This window comes from Camelina sativa, chromosome 6 (genome assembly GCF_000633955.1).
Source record: "Camelina sativa cultivar DH55 chromosome 6, Cs, whole genome shotgun sequence".
NCBI lineage: Eukaryota > Viridiplantae > Streptophyta > Magnoliopsida > Brassicales > Brassicaceae > Camelina > Camelina sativa.
In genome coordinates this window covers 1,299,032-1,318,035 of record NC_025690.1, presented here as the reverse complement: position 1 = coordinate 1,318,035, position 19,004 = coordinate 1,299,032, and the positions used below count along the sequence as shown (strand labels likewise).

Below are 19,004 nucleotides of genomic sequence, written 5' to 3'. Positions count from 1 at the left end.
TTAGGAGGAGCAATGAAACGATTGCCTTGACTTATAATGGTCGGGTTCATGTTTCCACCAATTGCATACATTTCCCAGTGAGTGTAGTCATTGTTCACAACATGGACCAAACCGTATCTGGCCCTTGGCATTCTTTGCTTCAATCTCTTACCAAAATGGTTAAACGCAACTGTTATCTGCATTTTCTTGTCGATCACATCCGTGTTTTTACCCCCAAACAGCATCACCTGCAGTAGTTAAGGGAGACCTTAGGCCTCATTGTTCGAAGTTTGCATATACGCTATCGTGAACATCTTAAGCAAAAATGGACCACTGTTCGATTTTGTTAATATGGTTTTCGAAAACAGTAATTTGGTTGGATTTTATGCCAAAACTTAATTTATTTGTAGCCTTATTTACCTCGTCGTGGTCGGTAAAATGGGAATTGGAGATAGTAATCGCGGTCGATCCCATGATCGCATCAATCATCCCATCAGAACAATCCGTCATCGAGACATGATCGATCCATATATTCGTCGCTCCAAAAATACTAATCCCGTCACCATCACTCATTGTCCGAAGCCCAAAATGATGCTCGGAGTCTCTAATCAACCCACCAGGTCCTTTTTTAATTTGTTTGATATAAATATTATGTATTATCACATTCCTCACGTACTGCAACGTTAAACCTGCACCCCCGGTTATATAAACACTTACTCCCCGACCGTCGATTGTTTTATCATTCGTTATGATCAGTTCTTGTTGCAGTTTTATGATCATGTGTCTTGCGAATATGATCCAGAGTGGTCGGTCTCTTGTCACAGCGTGTCTTAGAGTTCCTGGTTTCGGGTTCAATAGATCATTGTCGGATGGATCAGTGACCACATAGATCGGTCCATTTTTGCCTCCGGTTGTTTTGCGGCCAAATCCAAGGACACAGTCTGCTAGTTTCTTCCGGTTTTTGTCCCAGTTTTTGTCGCCTCTCCAGCATTTGTCAATCGCGTTAAGGGATTCATACCTTCCTCCACGTCTTTTCTTACCACTTTTGACCTGACGGAGATCCCTCCTTGTTTCGTTAGCTATCCCCGTCGTCTCCATGGCTCTGAGAAAACACACAGAAAACATGAGTTACTTCCGGAAGGAGTTAGATTATAATAACAAATTAAAAACCCTACGTAAGTTAAATTTAGAGAACCCACAAGGCGGCATGGTAGTTAAAGTGGTCTGTGACATTAAGGGGCTCCGGGTCATAAGATTCCAAAGTTTGATGCAACGCTTCCGTTTGACGCTGCGTCCAGTATTCATCATATTCGGCGACGTGGGCATGAACCGTTGGAACAACGACGGCGAGAGACAACGAGACAAAGACGATAACGTAGCTCCCAAGATTCACCATTTAAATCGGCGGTGAGAGATTTTTATTTTTTGTATTTTTGATAATTAGAACCCTTGAGATATGGGTCGTCCAAAAAGTTTTCTGGTCGGCCCAGGGTTAGAAATAGATGATCGGATTCATGGCTTTCTTAAATAACAAGGAACTTGAAAAGAGAGAGGGAAAATGAAAGACATTAATGGAGGATTAACGATTAACGATTAACAGAGTAATTATTATTAGGTAACCATTAATTTTTTAAAACTCTCTCTGTTACTTTTCTTGAAAACCAATTATTGTTTGGCTGTTTTTTTTACTGTTCTTTCTTTGTTTTATCCTTCTTTTGTGGAATATATTCAGTTATTTTTGTCTTCTGACCTAATATTACTTTTACTTTGAGTTTTCTTCTTTATTATTTTTGGTACTTAAGAATTTTTACAAAAGGATTTCAGTGTTATTTTTGAAAATTTAGTATTATCTTTTATTGATGTTATTTAAAAATTAGTGTTTTCTAAAAATCTGTGTATATTTCTTCTCTAAATTAATAAAAGTTAGATGTTAAATTTTTTTTTTTGAAATGTGCTATGTATACGATAATATTTTTTAAAAATTGTAGCTATTTTCTTAGGTATCTTATTATATAAAGTAAGGTTTCAAAAGTTACTAACTCACTAGATCGTGACATGTGTGAATTTTAAAAGTTACTAACTCACCAGATCGTGACAAGTGTCAATTTTACACAAATTTCTAATTTTAAAAGAAAAAAATCTTACTAACTCACCAGATTGTGACACGTGTCAATTTTATAAGTTACTAACTAACCAGATTGTGACAATTATCAATTTAACACAAATTTCCAACTGTAAAAGAAAAAATATTTTTAAAAAATCAAGAAAAAAAAATTACTAATCATAAAATCTTATTATATAAAGTTGAGTTTTGAAAGTTAGTCATTAACAGGATTTTGACACGTGTAAAGTTATTAATCAAAGATTTTGACATATGTAAAAGTTAATATTTAATAGGAAAGATTTGAGATTATGATAAAAAACAAAAAAAATTGTTTAAACAATATTAATAATATAAAAAGATAATTATAAAAAAATTACAAAAATTAAATAGTTAAAAAAAAAAATTAAATAGATTAAATGTTTCATAAAATTTGAAATTATAACATTATTTGCTTATTTTATTGTAATATTGTTAGATTGTTTTATTTAATTTATATTTTCATCTTTGATTTGAGATTCATATATTACTGTGCTTATAATTTTCTATTAATTCTTTAACTATGTAAAAATAGTTTTCTTCTAATTTCTCAACTTTGATTGGTTGGTCATAAACCTATTTTTTAATGCAAATTCAATTCCAAAGGAAGATAAAGAGTAGAACCTTATCAACCTATTGGTTGGATAAAATGACTACTCAAACACAAGATTACAACAAACATAGATAGATAGATTGGAAAAACATAAACCATTTTGGATAGATCCAAAGGAGTTTGGAAATAGAGGCTACATTATGATGTGTCAAAGACTTTTTCACGAATACATTGGGAAATTTAACATTAGTTACTATCAAAAGAATTTGTGATGTTGGAAAATGGCTTTTAGTTTTATTGGTTGTTGGAGCAATGCCACTTTGAGATAGTTAACAGACGTGAACATGTTCTTTCTACACATGAGGAGGGTAGAGCCAATGTTCTCTTTATGGTGGAAGAGGTGTGACGAATGCAAGGTTATCTCCCTAAGGGAGGAAGGCAGAACCAAAGTTCTCTTCCTGGTAGAGGAAGTTGGATGCAAGGTTCTCTCCATAAGGAAGGAGGGCGGAGACGCAGTTCTCTCCATGGTTGGTCATACACTATTTTTATGATACATTGATTAGTATACTATGTAATATATTTTTTATCCCAAAAGTTTCTTCAACCAACAATTTTAGTGATTAAGGAAACTATGCAAAAGTAAAAACAAATCAACATATAATAGGTTTAAGTGTTTATATAGATATTTTTCTAGGTGGTGGTAAAGAATATATTAGTAACATATAATATACTTAGATGTAAAAAATACACTTTAATAGTAACATACATAAAAAATTATAAATGGATATAAATCAGTGTATTATTGCAAAAAAATATAAATAACGTACAACAAATTTTAATACTATATTTTTATTAAATTTTATTTTATTTACAAAATTTTAAAACTCGCACATCGGGTGGGTCCATATCTAGTCTTATTATATAAAGTTGGGTTTTCAAATTTAGCCATTAACAGGATCATGACACGTGTCAAGTATACTAATAAGATGTTGACATGTGTCAAAAATTATTAGTTTTCAAAACAGCTAATTAAGATAATGGCATTAAATCTATATAAAATTTACATGTTTATTATATATAAAAAAATTCCTAAATCAAAAAGGAAAATTAACGAACTAATATATTTTTCATTGTATGCTAATTGTATTATACGTGTTTTCTTAATTACATTTTGAGTATAAACAAAGATATTTTTTATTAAACATGTATATAATTATTAATCAATAAATAAGTAATAACAAATCTAAAAAGAATAACAGAAGTTATGTCAAAAGAATTATTACTTTTGAAATGTAATAGGACAACTAATTAAGAAAATAACATTATATCTACATAAATTTACATGTTTATATCGATAGCTTTGATATTTGATTTTTTTTTTCTGATATAATTTTGCTTATCTATTATGGGTCTTTGATTCGTGTAGGTTCTTCAATGGAAGCTGTCATATTAAATGAATAGAATCAAAGTATATAAAGCCTGCTATATTAATCGAGGATGGAGACACTGATGGAGGTTCCAAAATCCTGCTAAATCAAAGTATATAAAGCGTTAGTAGCGTTATAAGTTTCGAAGAGTCGATGGTTGATGTTTCTGGTCAAAATCTAGAGTTTTCTCTTCTGGATAATGTCAATGATTCCAGTACTGAAACAAAAGCTATTTGATAGAGTAATTGAGAAGTGATTTTGAAATTTGGAAAGTTAGAACGGTAAACCGTTTTAAAATTGGTTTCAAACCGGATTTATGTGGTTTTTATCGGATTTGGTTTGTAAACCGTTTAAACTCAGATATATAGAGAAATATATGAGAAGTTTTGATTTGGATAAAAATAAATTGAGAACTTACGATTCGAGAATATTTGAAACAAGGTCATAGTTCTAAGTAATTTTGTACAATGCGATACTTCTGAGGAGTAAACAGGTCATCGATCCTTTAATGTGATTATGACATATGTCATGTTTTTTTTTTGTCAACCAAACATTAATAAGAAAAGTACTCCAAAAATGATGACCTAACTCGGAGGGAAAAAGATCTAGACGATTGAGCAAGACAATCCTCTTTCAAATTCGATGAACGAGGAATCTTGGACAGGGAGAAGAGAGGAAAGGCGGCCCGAAGCAGGTGGAAATCGTCAAGGATATTAGAGAAAGCCGGCCAATCTTCAGGAGATTGAATCATCGTAACTAATTCGGCGCTGTCCGTCTCATCACGCTGAAAAACAACTCCATTAGCGAGGAGACACTCTATTGCCCAAAGTAGAACCTCCAATTCTGCATGAAGCGGGGAAGGGCTTCGACGAAGACATCTATCACCTAACAATAAAATCTGATCTTCACCAACTCTAGAGCACCAATCTGATCTGACATATGTCATGTTTTGGATTGTTTATGAAGTTTTTTATTTGTATATCTGAATTATCTAAGACTTTATATATACCATCATGATTATAATTTTCAAATTTTTTATTTTTTTATGTTATATTATCTTTCTTTCAATTTCTCAATAAAATTTTATTTGGTTGGTCATAAAATCATTCTACTCGAGTTAATAATTTTCACGAGTTGTTCATCCAAAATATTTTTGGAGTAAAAATATTCATGGTTAAAAAATTATGTCACAAAACAATTTTAGTAATTATAAGAACTATAATTATGCCAAAATGAAAGTAAAGTAATATATAATTTGTTTAATTTGTTTAAAAGATATTTTAGGTGGTGATAAAGAGCATACTTTAACAATAAAATAATTTTGGGTGTAAGAGCATGTATTTAATGGTAAAACATAAAATAAAATTTTACGTGGTTATTAATTATATGTTGTTTTGATGAATTGTTTGGATATAAAATATTTTGTAATAAATTGTGAAATGTTCTGAAAAATTTACAATAATAATATTTGTAGTGATGAGTATTTGGTAAAATTTTTGGTGGAGTATAATTTAGCTTTAGATTATTGTAACAATTTTTATAATATATTTAAAATATAAAACTATAAAAAAATGTATGAAGGTAAATACAAATATGATTTTTTTTATCTAACTAAAATTATTAATATATTTATTTTAGGAATTAATTTTTTTAATAATTTAAATAAATTGTTAATTGTTTAAAATTTATTTTCTTCACCAATTTTTAAACCGGCACATCATCATGAGAATCTTTATCTGGTTAAATAATAAATTCGAGTGAACATATATTAAAATAGTAATTAAAAGTTAACATTGCGACACATTTTTTTGAAAGCATAATACAGCCCAATGGGCCTCCTGAGTGGAATCCAATAGTAAGCGATGAGTGAATGACACATGTTACCACCGGGAGAGTAAAGTACAAATATGAGATGCCACGTAAGCGAGGCTGCATTGATTTGATAACACACAGAGACAAGAGAAATAGATAAGTATAAACAGTCAGACTTGTTTGTCGTTTTCCAGCTTTTGTTTACGTTGGAATTTAGGATCTACATTTATAGGGTGTGAATGCTTGCAGTGGTCAGGACGGACAAATTTATCTGTGGACTGAATCACTTTTTATTTACCATTCATCAAATGCAGTCTACAGTAGTACGATCTAAATAAAGCAGAAACAAGACCGCTGCGGACCGCTTTTACATACAAATAGACTTGGTCCGCAGTGGTCTGCTATCCGCCTTATTTTTGGGACAGACTAAACTGCTGACGAATTTGGCCGTCCTGACCGCAATCACCATTCATACCCATAAAAATAAGAGGTAAATGAATATTTAATTTTATTTTAACAAAAAAAGAAAAACAATTTTGGCAACAAAAAGATGATTAATAGCAGAAATATTGGCTTTGTCGGTGTGATTTTAAGGCTTTAAATCCCACTTTTCTCATATTTCAATCTGAGCATAAAAGTTACGAAATTTTGAAGTAAATGCAATCAATATTTTTAAAATTAAAAAATTAATGAAAAATTCTAAAATTAAGATGATATATATTATTTATTTTCTTAATCTAATTTTTACATTTTTTATACATATGAAAAATAATTATAAAAGTATTATTTTTTATTAACAATTCACCATTGATAAGTAAAAAAAAATAAAAAAAATTTGAATTTTTTTTTTTTAAATAAAAAAATTCTGTTTTAAAATACTCAGATCACAAAAATGAATATTAAGAATGAAGTACACTTATTAATCTTATCCTAAATGTGTACTTATCCTTAAATCTTTGTGGATAATTGTTTTACTACTAAATTAGAAAAAAGAAAATATCTGAATATTTTTACAACTCAAACTCACAAAACAAGAACAGAGAGAAGAGAGAGAGAGAGACGCGACAAAATCAATCAATCGTCCTCTTCCGATAGCCACATAAAACGAAAAGAATCAGACGAAGATCTTCTAGAGTGATTACATCAATCAATTTTAACCCTAATTGTTCAAATTCATCTGCTTTCTTCTTCTTCTTCTTCCCTCTTCTTGTCTTATCATTATCTCACAAAGTTTCGATTTTTATTTTGTTTCGGATTCACTTTGTTNAAAGATTTTTTTTTTTTTTTTTTTTTTTCTTTTTCTTTTCAATCTCGACTCAAAACCCACATGGGATTGGCACTAAACAGTAGACTGATAAGAAGAAGAAGAGTAGTCATCATCATCATCATCATCATCATCGACATCGAGTGTTTATTACGATTATGTCCTTAGCAGAAGAATCTTCAGTAGTATCAGTTTTCACTGAAGAAGAAGAAGAATCTTTGAACCGTCGATACACTCTATGGATCAAAGAAGCGTTAGACGAGCTTCCTCACAATTTCACAATCACCGACCCGTTTCTTTCGGGTCACCCGATTGTTTTCGCGAGCTTAGGGTTTTTGAAGATGACTGGGTATTCGAGAGCAGAGGTGATCGGAAGAAACGGCAAGTTTTTCCAAGGTCCCAAGACTAATCGAAGATCGATCATGGAGATTCGTGAAGCGATTCGTGAAGAGAGATCTGTTCAAGTGAGCTTGTTGAACTATCGTAAATCTGGGTCTCCGTTTTGGATGTTGTTTCATATGATCCCTGTTTTTGGGAGAGATGATGGCAAAGTCATCAATTTTGTTGCCGTTCAGGTCCCGATCTCGGGACGAGATCATCATCGCAAGTTGACAAGTGTCGGAGATGATGTCTCGTCGTTGGATCATTCTGAATTTGTGTTTGGTTCTTGTCGAAGAGAGGTTTGTTTTGGTAATTTCGTTCAGCATCGAGCTTTACCTGTTGAATGTGATGATGATGAACAAGGTTTGTTTTTTTTTAAGTAATGCGTATTACTTGTTTGATAGAATTCCACATAGAGCTTTTAAATCAGCTTTTAAAACTTCATTCTTTAGCTAAATCTTTCCTTAACTGCTTAATGAATGTACTAAGTATTGAATTAAGATTTTGAAATCATTGTAGTGGACTTATCTTTTACCTGCAAAACTAGGTTATCTAAAGCATTGTTGTATTTTGTATTGCAGGATTAGAGGATTGGGAGTACTGTGAAGCGAGCGAGTCTGAGAAGCTAAGAGCTGTGGAAGCAATTAACAATGTGTTATCTGTTTTAACGCGTTACAGCGAGTTGAGTGGTAGATTAGTCTGCGGGAAGCGGTACTGCTTGCGAGGAGTAGATTGTCTAAGCTCGTCGTTAGTTATTTCTCTTGGTAGAATCAAACAAAGTTTCGTATTGTGAGTTTTATGTATTTTGTTGGTTTTAGTTATGGAACTACAGTCTGCTGTTGTTGGTTATCCCCTTGACATTGTTTCTCTTTTACTTTGCAGAACCAATCCATGCATACCCGACATGCCTATTATTTATGCGAGTGATGCCTTTTTGACATTGACTGGTGAGTGTTTTTTGTGTGTGTGGGTTTTCAGAAATTAGCAACCTTTATATTAGATTTTGGCATTGTTCTTATTTTTGACTCTGTTGGTAGGCTACAAGAGGCATGAAGTATTGGGACAAAACTGTAGATTTCTGAGTGGAGTTGATACTGATTCTTCAGTTCTTTACGAGGTAGTGTGATTTCGTTTTTGACTTAACTAAGTAATGTTGCCCGAGACTCCGTAGAATTGAGATTGTGATTGTTTTTTTTCGGTTCAGATGAAGGAGTGCATCTTAAAGGGACAATCATGCACAGTGCAAATTCTAAATTACAGGTTGAAGATTTATTTCTTCAATACATTTTTGCTGAGTGATTCTTGTTTCTTTGATTTCTTTTGGGCTTATCATTTATGTTTTTATCAGCAACAGAAAAGATAAGAGCACATTTTGGAACCTTCTTCACATCTCACCAGTTCGTAATGCTTCAGGCAAGGTAAATATCTTCCTGACTTCCTGCTACTCCTTTGTGTATGTAAAACTTCAAATATCAGCACGGTTTCGCTAGTTTTGTAGCTAAAATAAATATAGTGTTCCCAAGATTCATGTTGTCACGATATGGAAAACTAAACAAAGTTCGAATTTGATTATGGTATGGTGTGAAGCAGTTAAACCAAATTGGACAAATGTGAGTGGTGATTGGTTTAAGAACAATAAAAGGTCATTTGCAATTAACATCTTTCTGACTGAGAATTCAGTAACCTAATTGCTCTGTTCTTTTTCTTGTCTTAAACATTTGGTTTCAGACAGCATATTTTGTAGGTGTTCAGGTCGAAGCAAGTTGCAGAAATACTGAAAGTAAAGAGCTGAGACCGGAGACAAAGCAACTGAGTGTGGTCGGTGCTGTAAGAGTAGCGGTTAGGAGCTCATTCATGGTGACATGCTAATATAAGCCCAGAAAGATGAAAATACCTCTTAGAAAGATGTAGAAATTAAAGAGTATGAATTGAATTGGTCATATTTATGTATAATCTTTGTACATGAATGAAGTCCTCATTTTGATCCTTAAAAAAGTTGGTTCAGCTGAGTCCTTAAAAAGTCTAGAAATGTCAAAAAAAAAAAAAATGGTAATAGACGTGAGTATACAGTATACTCTAGCTTCGTTTAAATATGCAACTAGATTAAGACCACGGATTGAAATTTATTATTTATATTATAATTTATATATATAATATAATTTATATGATTGTTTTTAAAAGTTTTTTTTAAATAAAATATTATGTAATAAAATTATATGTTAAATATAATAGCTTCAAAAAAAGATATCTATTTTATAAATTGTATATTGTTAATGATTCTGGATAAGTATCTGTGTTATAACACTGGTTAAATTTATTTTATACAAAATTTTGAAAATTCTGATTAAGATTTTATTTTTAATTCAGAATACGATATGGTATATCCTTTAATAACTTGGTTAACAATGTGGTCTATCAATAAAATCTGTGAAATATAAATTTGTATTGTGTTTAAAGATCTTTGAAAAAACGTGATATAGGACTAAATCTTACGGAAATACAGTTTGGAATATCCATGATTTTATTTGTTACCATTAATATATCAATTATCAATTTTGAAGATCTCCAATTAAGGTTGTGTATCCAATATTTAAGTGTAACCAATTAATATATAAATTTGGAATATCCACAATTATAATTGCACCCCATATTTTGATGTAACCAATTAATATATGGAATAATTTATAACTTATGTATAACCTATTTATAATCATTTGTAACCATTTATTAAAAATATAAAGTCTACCAATTTGAAGTAGTGTACTTCCCTTTTAATAAAGAGAGGATCAGACGCAAAAGCGAACAAGGTTGATATATATAAGAACAAACTAAATAAAATATCACAACAGAAAAAGGATAACTCAATCTCAATGGTTGTAGAAGTCTTGTTAGTGTGAAAGGGCACATACAACACCAGATCTCAGTTCTCTAAACTCAAAAATATATTGGATACATACAACGTTTCTTGCAGTTCTCCTCGTTGATTGAAAGGATACACGCTTGACATGAACTTGATTTCGTCGTAGAGACACCACTGGTCTCAAATTTCAGATGACATCCATGAGAGAAATGGATCGGAGTATTATTCCATCAGATATCCTCTCGAAGGGTTCAATGTCTTCGTCATCATCTGGTACTCCCCCAAGTTCAATGTCATCACATAGATATATCCGTGCGCAATGCACATCTTGTGTGAACAGCTCTTGGCGGCAATCTCCTCAACACAATTTTCTTGATGGAAGAGAAGAAATGAAAGAGACGCGATGGGGGTGGCAAGATATTTTTATGGTTTGTGAGATAGAGATACAATCATTATGGAACTACAAACATAAAATACAAACAAACAACGTTTGACTAGATAGGTAAGAAAGAAAAAAGAAGCCAAAAATACATATTAAAAATTAGAAATAAAAAAGAGCAGGGATAACTCAATCATCTCCATTTATGTTACATAGAATACCAAGAGACCCTTTGAATAGGTAAATTGTTGGATACGGACGACGCATATTGCAAACATTGCAAAATAGCCGAGGAGAACTGTTGCGTATAATTAAGCATTCTTCACCAAATGTCATTGTTTGACCGGGCTTTAAATATGGATGAGGGCCAAGTAAACATGTCATATGAATCGTGGTGCAGCAATCGTTGCACTTATAGAATCCTCCTTCTCTTCCTCCAACTCTCAGTACTAATTTTCCCTCGCATAACTCACACCAATCTGAGCCACTTGCCTCATCTCCATGACAAAATGTGAGGTAATGTTTATCATGCTTATACCTTACCATGTATGGTAAGGTAGCGCATTCAAAACATATAACAAAGTCACACTCATCAATACAGTTAAATACCTGGTTATATTTTGTTGACTTGCAAATATGGCACATTGGCTTTACGTTTGGGCCTAACGCTAGGAATAATGGGTGTTGATGGCCTTGATAGTTGAACGGCTCAGAAGCCGAGGCACATACTACATCTAGTATGTAATCACAACCCTCCTTCGTGCACTCATATCCGAAACCATTACTTATGTGGTCACATACGTACTTCACATATGAATACGTTATTTTCATGGACAACCCTTTGTTTAAGGGGATGGGGATGCAATGGATGGTACATCTTACGAGGAGCTTCTGCACATCTTTCGTGTAGGATAAAATCACATTCCTCACATGCATACAAATTTTCCTCGTTGATTGGAAGGGCACACGCCTGACAAAACTTGTTTCCGTCGTAAACTGTCTCCACTGTCGTCAAATTTCATATGACAGCCATGAGAAAAATGGATTATTACTCCATGAGATATGATCTCGTACGCGGACTCAATATCACCGTCTTCATCTGGTACTCCGTCGAGTTCAATGCCATCCGATATATCCTGGCGCAGTGCACATCTTGTGTGAACAACGTAGCCACTACACATGTTGCAAGTGTATCCGCCATAATCACGGTCAACCATTTGGCGACATACTCCACAGTACGTTATTCCCAATGGAAGAGAAGAAGTAAAAGAGACACGGTGTTGGTGACGAGATATTATTATGGTTTGTGGGATTTGGATACAATCACTATGGGCTACAAAGTCACATATAGAACGACAGACGTAGGTGAGATGAAGTTTATTGACCAAACCACAAACATTGCAGGTTAAGGAAGCTTGTCTAGGGAAAAGGGTGAGGGTATGGTCATGTGTTTTTGGTTGGTCTATAAAAAAAAGGTATTGCCGCCTGAGCACAGATCGGATGCATATAATTAAATGTCGCAAAGAGCACAATAGTATATGATACGATCTGCTTTTTTTGTGCACAAGATGCAATGCGTAGATGTTTTCATAGAATAATAAAGTTGGAGAGAATGTTTGACGTGGGAAGGGTAATTGATCTCAAGTGGAGACTCGACACATTCTTTGTGGTACCTTTTCTTACAGGCGACACAGATGTAAGAGGTTGTGCCGACCATTTGGGCTCTACAAATGCCGCAACCGTTGAAAAGATGATCAGATTCTTTATTGTTGGACCACGACGGGAATACGACATGAGTATACGACGGGAATACGACATGAGTATACGACGTGTTGTCACCACAGAGAGGGTAAGTAGTGAGAGATCAGGTAATAGTGACCCGTCTTCATCACATGTTGTAATATTCCCATCACTCACTGTTAAATCGTGTCGTGATGTAGGGCATACGAAACGTCGACGAGGTTGAAGAGGGAGTTTATCGGAGGGGTTTGTTTTGTTTTGGATTGATAATGGTTTTTCGATGGTGGTGTTTTCAGCGGAGGAGTTTGGGGTCTGTGTTTGTGGTAATGGTTTCATAACGTTGTGGTATAGGAGATATGGTTTCCCATCTATTTCTCCCTGGTGAAAATCTCCGAACAAGTCCATGACTGCTCACTCGGAGATTAGTTTTGAGGATTTTGGGATTTTTTGATATGTCTATATAAAAACATACAGACTCAAATGAGTTATCCTCGTCTCAATTTTCAAGCTTTCCAAGTCTTAAACAACTTCCATTTGCAATTTGTCTAGTATTTATTTACATTAAAACTTTATATCACAATGTCATTATTTTAATTTTTAGCTTTATATTATATACAGCTAAGCTGGTTGACAAAAAAAACAGATACAGCTGGATTGTGATATTAGAAATTAATTACTAGGTATGGTTGGTATATTTAAATTTAACTCTGTTTCAAAAAGTCTTTATGTATTATTGTCATATCAATTAAAAAACTTCACATATAATTTAGCTAATAAAAAATTCTAAAAACTATCATATGCTACCGCATCAATTTCTACTGATTGTCAACCCAACTATATACATGTAACCCTTACCTTTAGACTTTAGTGGACATTAATTTTTCTCAATAGCCACTTTTTATTTAAAATATACTATGTTTTTGTAAGCATAGATTTTTTTAAAAAACAGGTTATCTGAAAATCTGTTGAAAGGAGAGGGCTAAACTAAACGTTCAGTATAGAAAGCCATGTTACGGAAGCAAGAACGAACATATTTATTTAATTTTTATGTTTGTTTAAGTCAAGGATGTGTGTCGTGTGAAAGTTATGACTCGAGACAATGGGAAGTAGTGCAATGCAAGTTGATCCAGCTGACTATTTCTCTTTTATTATAGTGGTATTTTCGAAGTAAATTGGTTGTGACCCTCTTCTCAAATGGGATTTGTTGAATTCTTACTTCGAAATAATGCAATGTCAGCCATGTATTAATATAGAGGGAATTTCACGACATCTCTTAGTTAAAAATTTAATGATTTAGTCTAATAAATCAGATGGATTGCGTTTTTAAAAGGTAAATGCTTTAAATATATTAATACCGAATTAAATCAAACGCACACAAACAAGGTAGACGAAAAGAACCAACAACAAAAAAATAATATTATATACAAAACAAAAGAAAACCAAAAATACATATTAGAAAAGAGATAACTCAATGGTTGTAGACTAGGGTTCCCTACCTCAAGTGTCTACTAGAACATAGAAAATAAGGAACAATATCCACTATGTACACGAATACTATTGGATACGGACAACGGGTATCGCACATACAACAAGTAGGCCGAGAAGCAGAATTGTTGCGTTGAAAACGAATCACACCGTCACCTATTTCGAAACTTTGACCAGCCTTATAGTATGGATCTCGACCAAGTAAGCAAGTAATATGAAGCGTGGTACAGCAATCGTTGCACTCATAGAACCCTTCTTTTCCTCCAATTGCTAACTTTCCCTCACATAATTCACACCAATCGGAGTCACTTGCCTTATCTCCATGGCAAAATGTGAGATAATGTTCATCATGCTTATACCTTACCATGTATGGTAAGGTGGCGCATTCGTAACATATAATAAATTCACACTCAATGCAGTTGAGTACCTTCTTAAATTTCGTTGACTTGCAAATGTGGCACGTTGGCTTTTCATTTGGGTCTAACGATAGGAATAAGGGGTGTTGATGGCCTTTATAATTAAACGGCTCAGCAGTCGAAGCACACACTACATCTAGTATGAAGTTACAATTCTGGTTGGTACACCCATAAGCGAAACCATTACTCTTACGCATACAAGCACTGCATTTGAATACATCGTCTCCATGATCAACCTTTTGTTTAAGGGGATGGGGATGTAACGGATGTACTTTTTTACGTGGAGCATCTGCACATGTTTCATGTAGCATGAAATCATCACATTCCACACATACATAAAAATTACCTTCGTTGATTGGAAGGACACACGCTTGACAAAATTTCTTTCCATCGTAAAGTCCACTTGTCTCAAACTTCAGATGATGGCGATGTGAAAAATGGAGTATTACTCCATCAGATATCCTTTTGAAGGACTCAACGTCATCTTCTTCTGATTTTTCTGGTACCCCTTCCAGTTCTTTTCCATCCCATATATCCTTACGTAGTGCACATCTTATGTGAGCGACATAGCCAATACACTCTTTGCAAGTGTATGCACCATAATCACTGTCAATCATTTGACGGCAAACTCCGCAAGGCTTTTCTTCAAAAGGAAGGGAAGAAATAAAAGAGACACGATGGTGGTGGCGAGATATTCTTATGGTTTGTGGGATATTGATACAATCACGATGGGCTACGAAATCGCATATAGGGCAGACGTAGGTGAGATGAAGTTTATTTACCAAACCACAAATATTGCAAGTTAAGGAAGCTTGTCTAGGGAAAAGGATGAGGGTATGGTCATGTCTTTTTGGTTGGTCTATAAAAAAGGGTATTTTTTGCTGAGCACAAAGGACATGCATATAGGTGTCGCAAAGAGCACAAAAATAAATCATATAGGTTGCTCTTTCTCTACAGTATATGCAATTGTCAGACCTATATTTAGAATAGAAGAGTTGGAGAGAATGTTTGGGGTGGGAAGGATAACTAATCCTAAGTGGACACTCGACGCATTCTTTATGAAACCTTTTATCACACGTGGCACAAAAATAATAGTCTGTACCGATGGTTTGGATAGAGCATGAATAGCACTCATCGCCTTCTTCTGCTTCTGGATCGACTTCTTTGTTGTTGCACCAAAACAAAGGGAGTGCATGATGAGTGTCACTAGGGTCATCAAAGAGAGGGGAAGAACTGTACTTTGAAAGGATTTGGTTAGAGTCCTCACCACCCCTCTCATCATCGAGAGCATTCAATAACAATCGGGTTCGGAGTCTTGGGTAAGAAAAGAGTTTGAGGAGGGAGATCGTAGATGGAGTCAATGGATACTTTATCAGAGGAGTTTGAGGTTTGGATTTGTGGTAGTGGTTTTATAAAGTTGCGGTATACGAGAAATGGTTTTTCATCGATTTCCACCTTATGAAATTCTCCGAACAAATCCATGGCTGCTCAATCGGAGATTTTTTTTTTTGGTTTGGGATATATATTGTTCTTTTCCTTCTTTCCCATATATACCACATGCATACACATTACACTCAGACACGACGTTTTAATTTTTCCAGCTTTCCATTTGCATTTTTTTTTTGAATATCTTTGATAAATACTCCAATACATCTTTAATTAATGTACAAAATTTATTAAATTAACTCTCTACATACATACAGCTGGTTTGGAAAAAAAAAACACAACTAAACTAAAGTTACTTATATTATTAGAATCATGTAGTACTAGTTGGACCAATCAAGCTTCGACTGTTTGTTGGCTTGTTACGTTCACAATCGGATTTAGTGACGCCACAAGATTAAACAAAACTGTAATAGTCAAACAAAAATGTTGCAATATAATTAGTATTGTCAAACAAAAACGAAAATATACCCCAACAATTTGACTTGAAATAATTGAAAGTAGTGGTGTACCAAAACATGTTTTTAATTTATAGTATAAAGAAACAATGAAAAGTAGTGGTAGCGTTACCAAATTGGCTGGCCTTGGTTGGATGATTACGTTGACTTCTATACCAGTCGTTGTTAGTTAGAAATCCTACGTTGCTGATGATACCGATTCTAACATAGAATACAAGGCACATGGATCAGTTTATTGCTTATTGCACATGGATGATTAAGTTCTTTAATAATAAAAGGTGTCAGCAGGTTGATTCATAGGACATTATACTTTCTGTTCTGTACTGATAATTATGATATTATGAAATGATCTAATCGTGATCTAATCGTGATTGTTTGTTGTGGCATATAGCTTCAGTGGCAAATAAATTACTTATGGGCTAACTAAATGCTATCTTCACAAATCACAATGTACAAATGTAGATCAGTGTTTTAAGGTTCACATCAATTAAATTGACCAATCAAAACATTTCTAACAGTTATTACATATGCATCCGTATCAATTTCAACTAATTCTGGCTCAAGTATGACTAGTTATTTCTCTACTAATCAGTTCTCTAAATATTGATCCTTCCTTTTTTTTTTTATCCCTTTTTTTTTTTGGCAAGGGATGTTCTTATGTATTAAGCTGGTTATATTTACTACAAACTTTTCATTTTAATGAAATTGAAGTACTTATAAAAATAAAATAAAATAAAAAATTCTACTATTTCTCAACCCAACTACAGCATATAAACGTACGCTCTTACCTTTGATCGAAATTTGACTCAGTTGCCCACTGTCACACGACTTAACACATCCTTGTAACTCGCACGGTTTAATATTTCTCAATATTTACGCCACATGGACCATTAATTTTTGTTTATAGAATTTGAATTGAAATTTAATTTTTAATAATAAAAACGATAATTGCTAATTTGGATCAAACTGCGATATATAGCTTCATTCAGGGAAGTGGGCGACAACGTACCTACGTTAGGTGGTTAGGCTAATAAATAAACCAAAATTTGTTTATTATAATTGGTTTCATGAATTAGCAATTTAAGAAATTTTCATACGTCAAAAAATTTCATCACATATGTTTATATGAAGTCTAAACGCTTTTATGTAATATTATTTAAATATTAAATCAACTCCAAAGACATATAAGGTTGACAAACAAGAACTAACAAAAACAAACAAAAGTACAACAGAAAGCCAAAATTACACATTCAGAAGAAAAGAAAAATACTTGCGCAGGTATCGACGTAGTACGATTAAAGTTTAAAAAAAGAAAGGGATAAGGATAACTCAATGGCTATCGACGTGTATATGATTTAAGCGTTAATAATGAAAACAGTTTAAAGAACAAAACACACTCTCTTCAAAACTATAAAATGTTGGATACGGACAACGGTTACTGCAAGAATAGCAAATTGGTCGAGAAGAAAATTTGTTGCGTATAACAAGCACCCCATCACCTTTATCTTCTGTGGTAATTTGACCAGGCTTCATATATGGTTCTGGACCAAGTAAACAATTAATATGAAGCGAGGTGCAGCAGTCATTGCACTTATAGAACCCTTTGTTTTTTCCAATCTTTATTCTCTTTTCGCATATCTCACACCAATCCTTGTCACTTGCCTCATATCCACCGCAAAATCTAAGGTAATGGTCATCATCCTCATACCTTACCTTGTATGGTAAGGTAGCGCATTCGAAACATATAACAAATTCACATTCATAGCAGTTAAACACCTTGTCTTTCTTTGACTTGCAAATGTGGCATATTGGCTTTTTTCTAGGGTCTTTCTCCATGAATAAGGGGTGTTCATGGCCTTGATAATTAAACGGCTCAGAAGTCGAAGCACACACTACATCTAGTATGTAGTCACAATCCTGATTGGTACACCTATACCCAAAACCATTACTAGTACGCATACAAGCATCACATCCGAATACATGGTCTTCATGAACAGCCTTTTGTATAAGTGGATGGGGATGTAATGGATGGACCTTTCTACGTGGAGCATATGCACATCTGTCGTGTAAGATGAAGTCACACAATTCCACACATACATAAAAATAGTCCTCGTTTATTGGAAGGGTACATGCTTGACAAAACTTGTTTCCGTCGTAAACTCCACTGGTCTCAAACTTCATATGACATCCATGAGAGAAATGGAGTATTATTTCATCAGATATCCTCTCGAAAGGCTCAATTTCTACGTCGTCTTCTGGTACTCCTTCGAGTTCAATGCCATCCCATATATCTGTGCGCAATGCACATCTTGTGTGAACAGCGTAGTCATTACACACATTGCAAGTATATGCACCATACTCAGGGTCAATCGTACGGCGGCAAACTCCACAAGACCATCTTCCTAACGAAAGAGTAGAAGTGAAAGAGACATGGTGGTAGTGACGAGATATTCTTATGGTTTGTGGGTTGTGGATACAATCACTATGGGAAACGAAATCGCATAGAGAAGGGCAGGCGTAAGTGAGATGAAGTTTATTAACCAAACCACAAATATTGCAGGTTAAGGAAGCTTGTCTAGGGAAAAGGGAGAGAGTATGGTCATGCCTTTTTGGTTTGTCTATGAAAAAGGGTATTTTTTTCTGAGCACAAAGGACATGCATATAGGT

At 33.8% G+C, this 19,004-nt stretch overlaps 3 protein-coding genes and 2 pseudogenes across 8 annotated transcripts in view; 1 reads left to right on the top strand and 4 right to left on the bottom strand.

Moving 5' to 3' along the window:
- Positions 1 to 1,508, bottom strand: part of LOC104790042 (probable pectate lyase 6) — a 2,909-nt gene extending 1,401 nt beyond the window's left edge. The window contains exons 1-2 of the mRNA XM_010515738.2: positions 1,179 to 1,508; positions 400 to 1,081 (exon numbers count right to left, since the gene is read on the bottom strand). Of these exons, the coding sequence (XP_010514040.1) occupies positions 400 to 1,081; positions 1,179 to 1,375 (879 nt within the window). The 5' untranslated portion in view covers positions 1,376 to 1,508. The remainder of the gene's footprint in view (positions 1 to 399; positions 1,082 to 1,178) is intronic.
- On the top strand, positions 6,912 to 9,568 carry LOC104790040 (protein TWIN LOV 1-like). 4 transcript variants are annotated; one of them, XM_010515736.2, is made up of 8 exons: positions 6,912 to 7,919; positions 8,138 to 8,345; positions 8,439 to 8,503; positions 8,594 to 8,673; positions 8,761 to 8,816; positions 8,911 to 8,974; positions 9,147 to 9,166; positions 9,285 to 9,425. In XM_010515736.2, the coding sequence occupies exons 1-8, from the start codon at positions 7,334 to 7,336 to the stop codon at positions 9,298 to 9,300; spliced, it is 1,095 nt and encodes a 364-aa protein (XP_010514038.1). In that variant the 5' UTR covers positions 6,912 to 7,333; the 3' UTR covers positions 9,301 to 9,425. The 4 variants fall into 4 exon arrangements, with proteins under 4 accessions (XP_010514038.1, XP_010514037.1, XP_010514036.1 ...); XM_010515735.2 differs by having other exon boundaries at positions 8,905 to 8,974; XM_010515734.2 differs by lacking the exon at positions 9,147 to 9,166 and having other exon boundaries at positions 9,285 to 9,568.
- LOC109133409 lies at positions 10,981 to 13,035 on the bottom strand (annotated as a pseudogene).
- On the bottom strand, positions 13,928 to 15,969 carry LOC104793843 (annotated as a pseudogene).
- The window catches only part of LOC104790039, a 2,829-nt gene continuing 1,487 nt past the window's right edge, over positions 17,663 to 19,004 (bottom strand). Inside the window, exon 2 of one of the 3 annotated variants that reach the window (XM_019246596.1) lies at positions 17,663 to 18,335. In XM_019246596.1, coding sequence (XP_019102141.1) covers positions 17,700 to 18,335 — 636 coding nt within the window. In that variant the 3' untranslated portion in view covers positions 17,663 to 17,699. Of the gene's footprint in view, positions 18,999 to 19,004 lie in introns of those variants that run through there. The other 2 variants (XM_010515732.1, XM_019246595.1) reach the window with 2 other exon arrangements.

What these genes read in the sequence shown, in the direction of transcription:
- LOC104790040 (XM_010515733.2), top strand. Translation starts at nt 7,334, where the DNA reads ATGTCCTTAGCAGAAGAATCTTCAGTAGTATCAGTTTTCACTGAAGAA. An exon ending in ATGTGATGATGATGAACAAG is followed by an intron (nt 7,920 to 8,137) that starts GTTTGTTTTTTT and finishes TTTGTATTGCAG; the next exon opens with GATTAGAGGATTGGGAGTAC. An exon ending in GTGCAAATTCTAAATTACAG is followed by an intron (nt 8,817 to 8,904) that starts GTTGAAGATTTA and finishes TGTTTTTATCAG; the next exon opens with CAACAGAAAAGATAAGAGCA.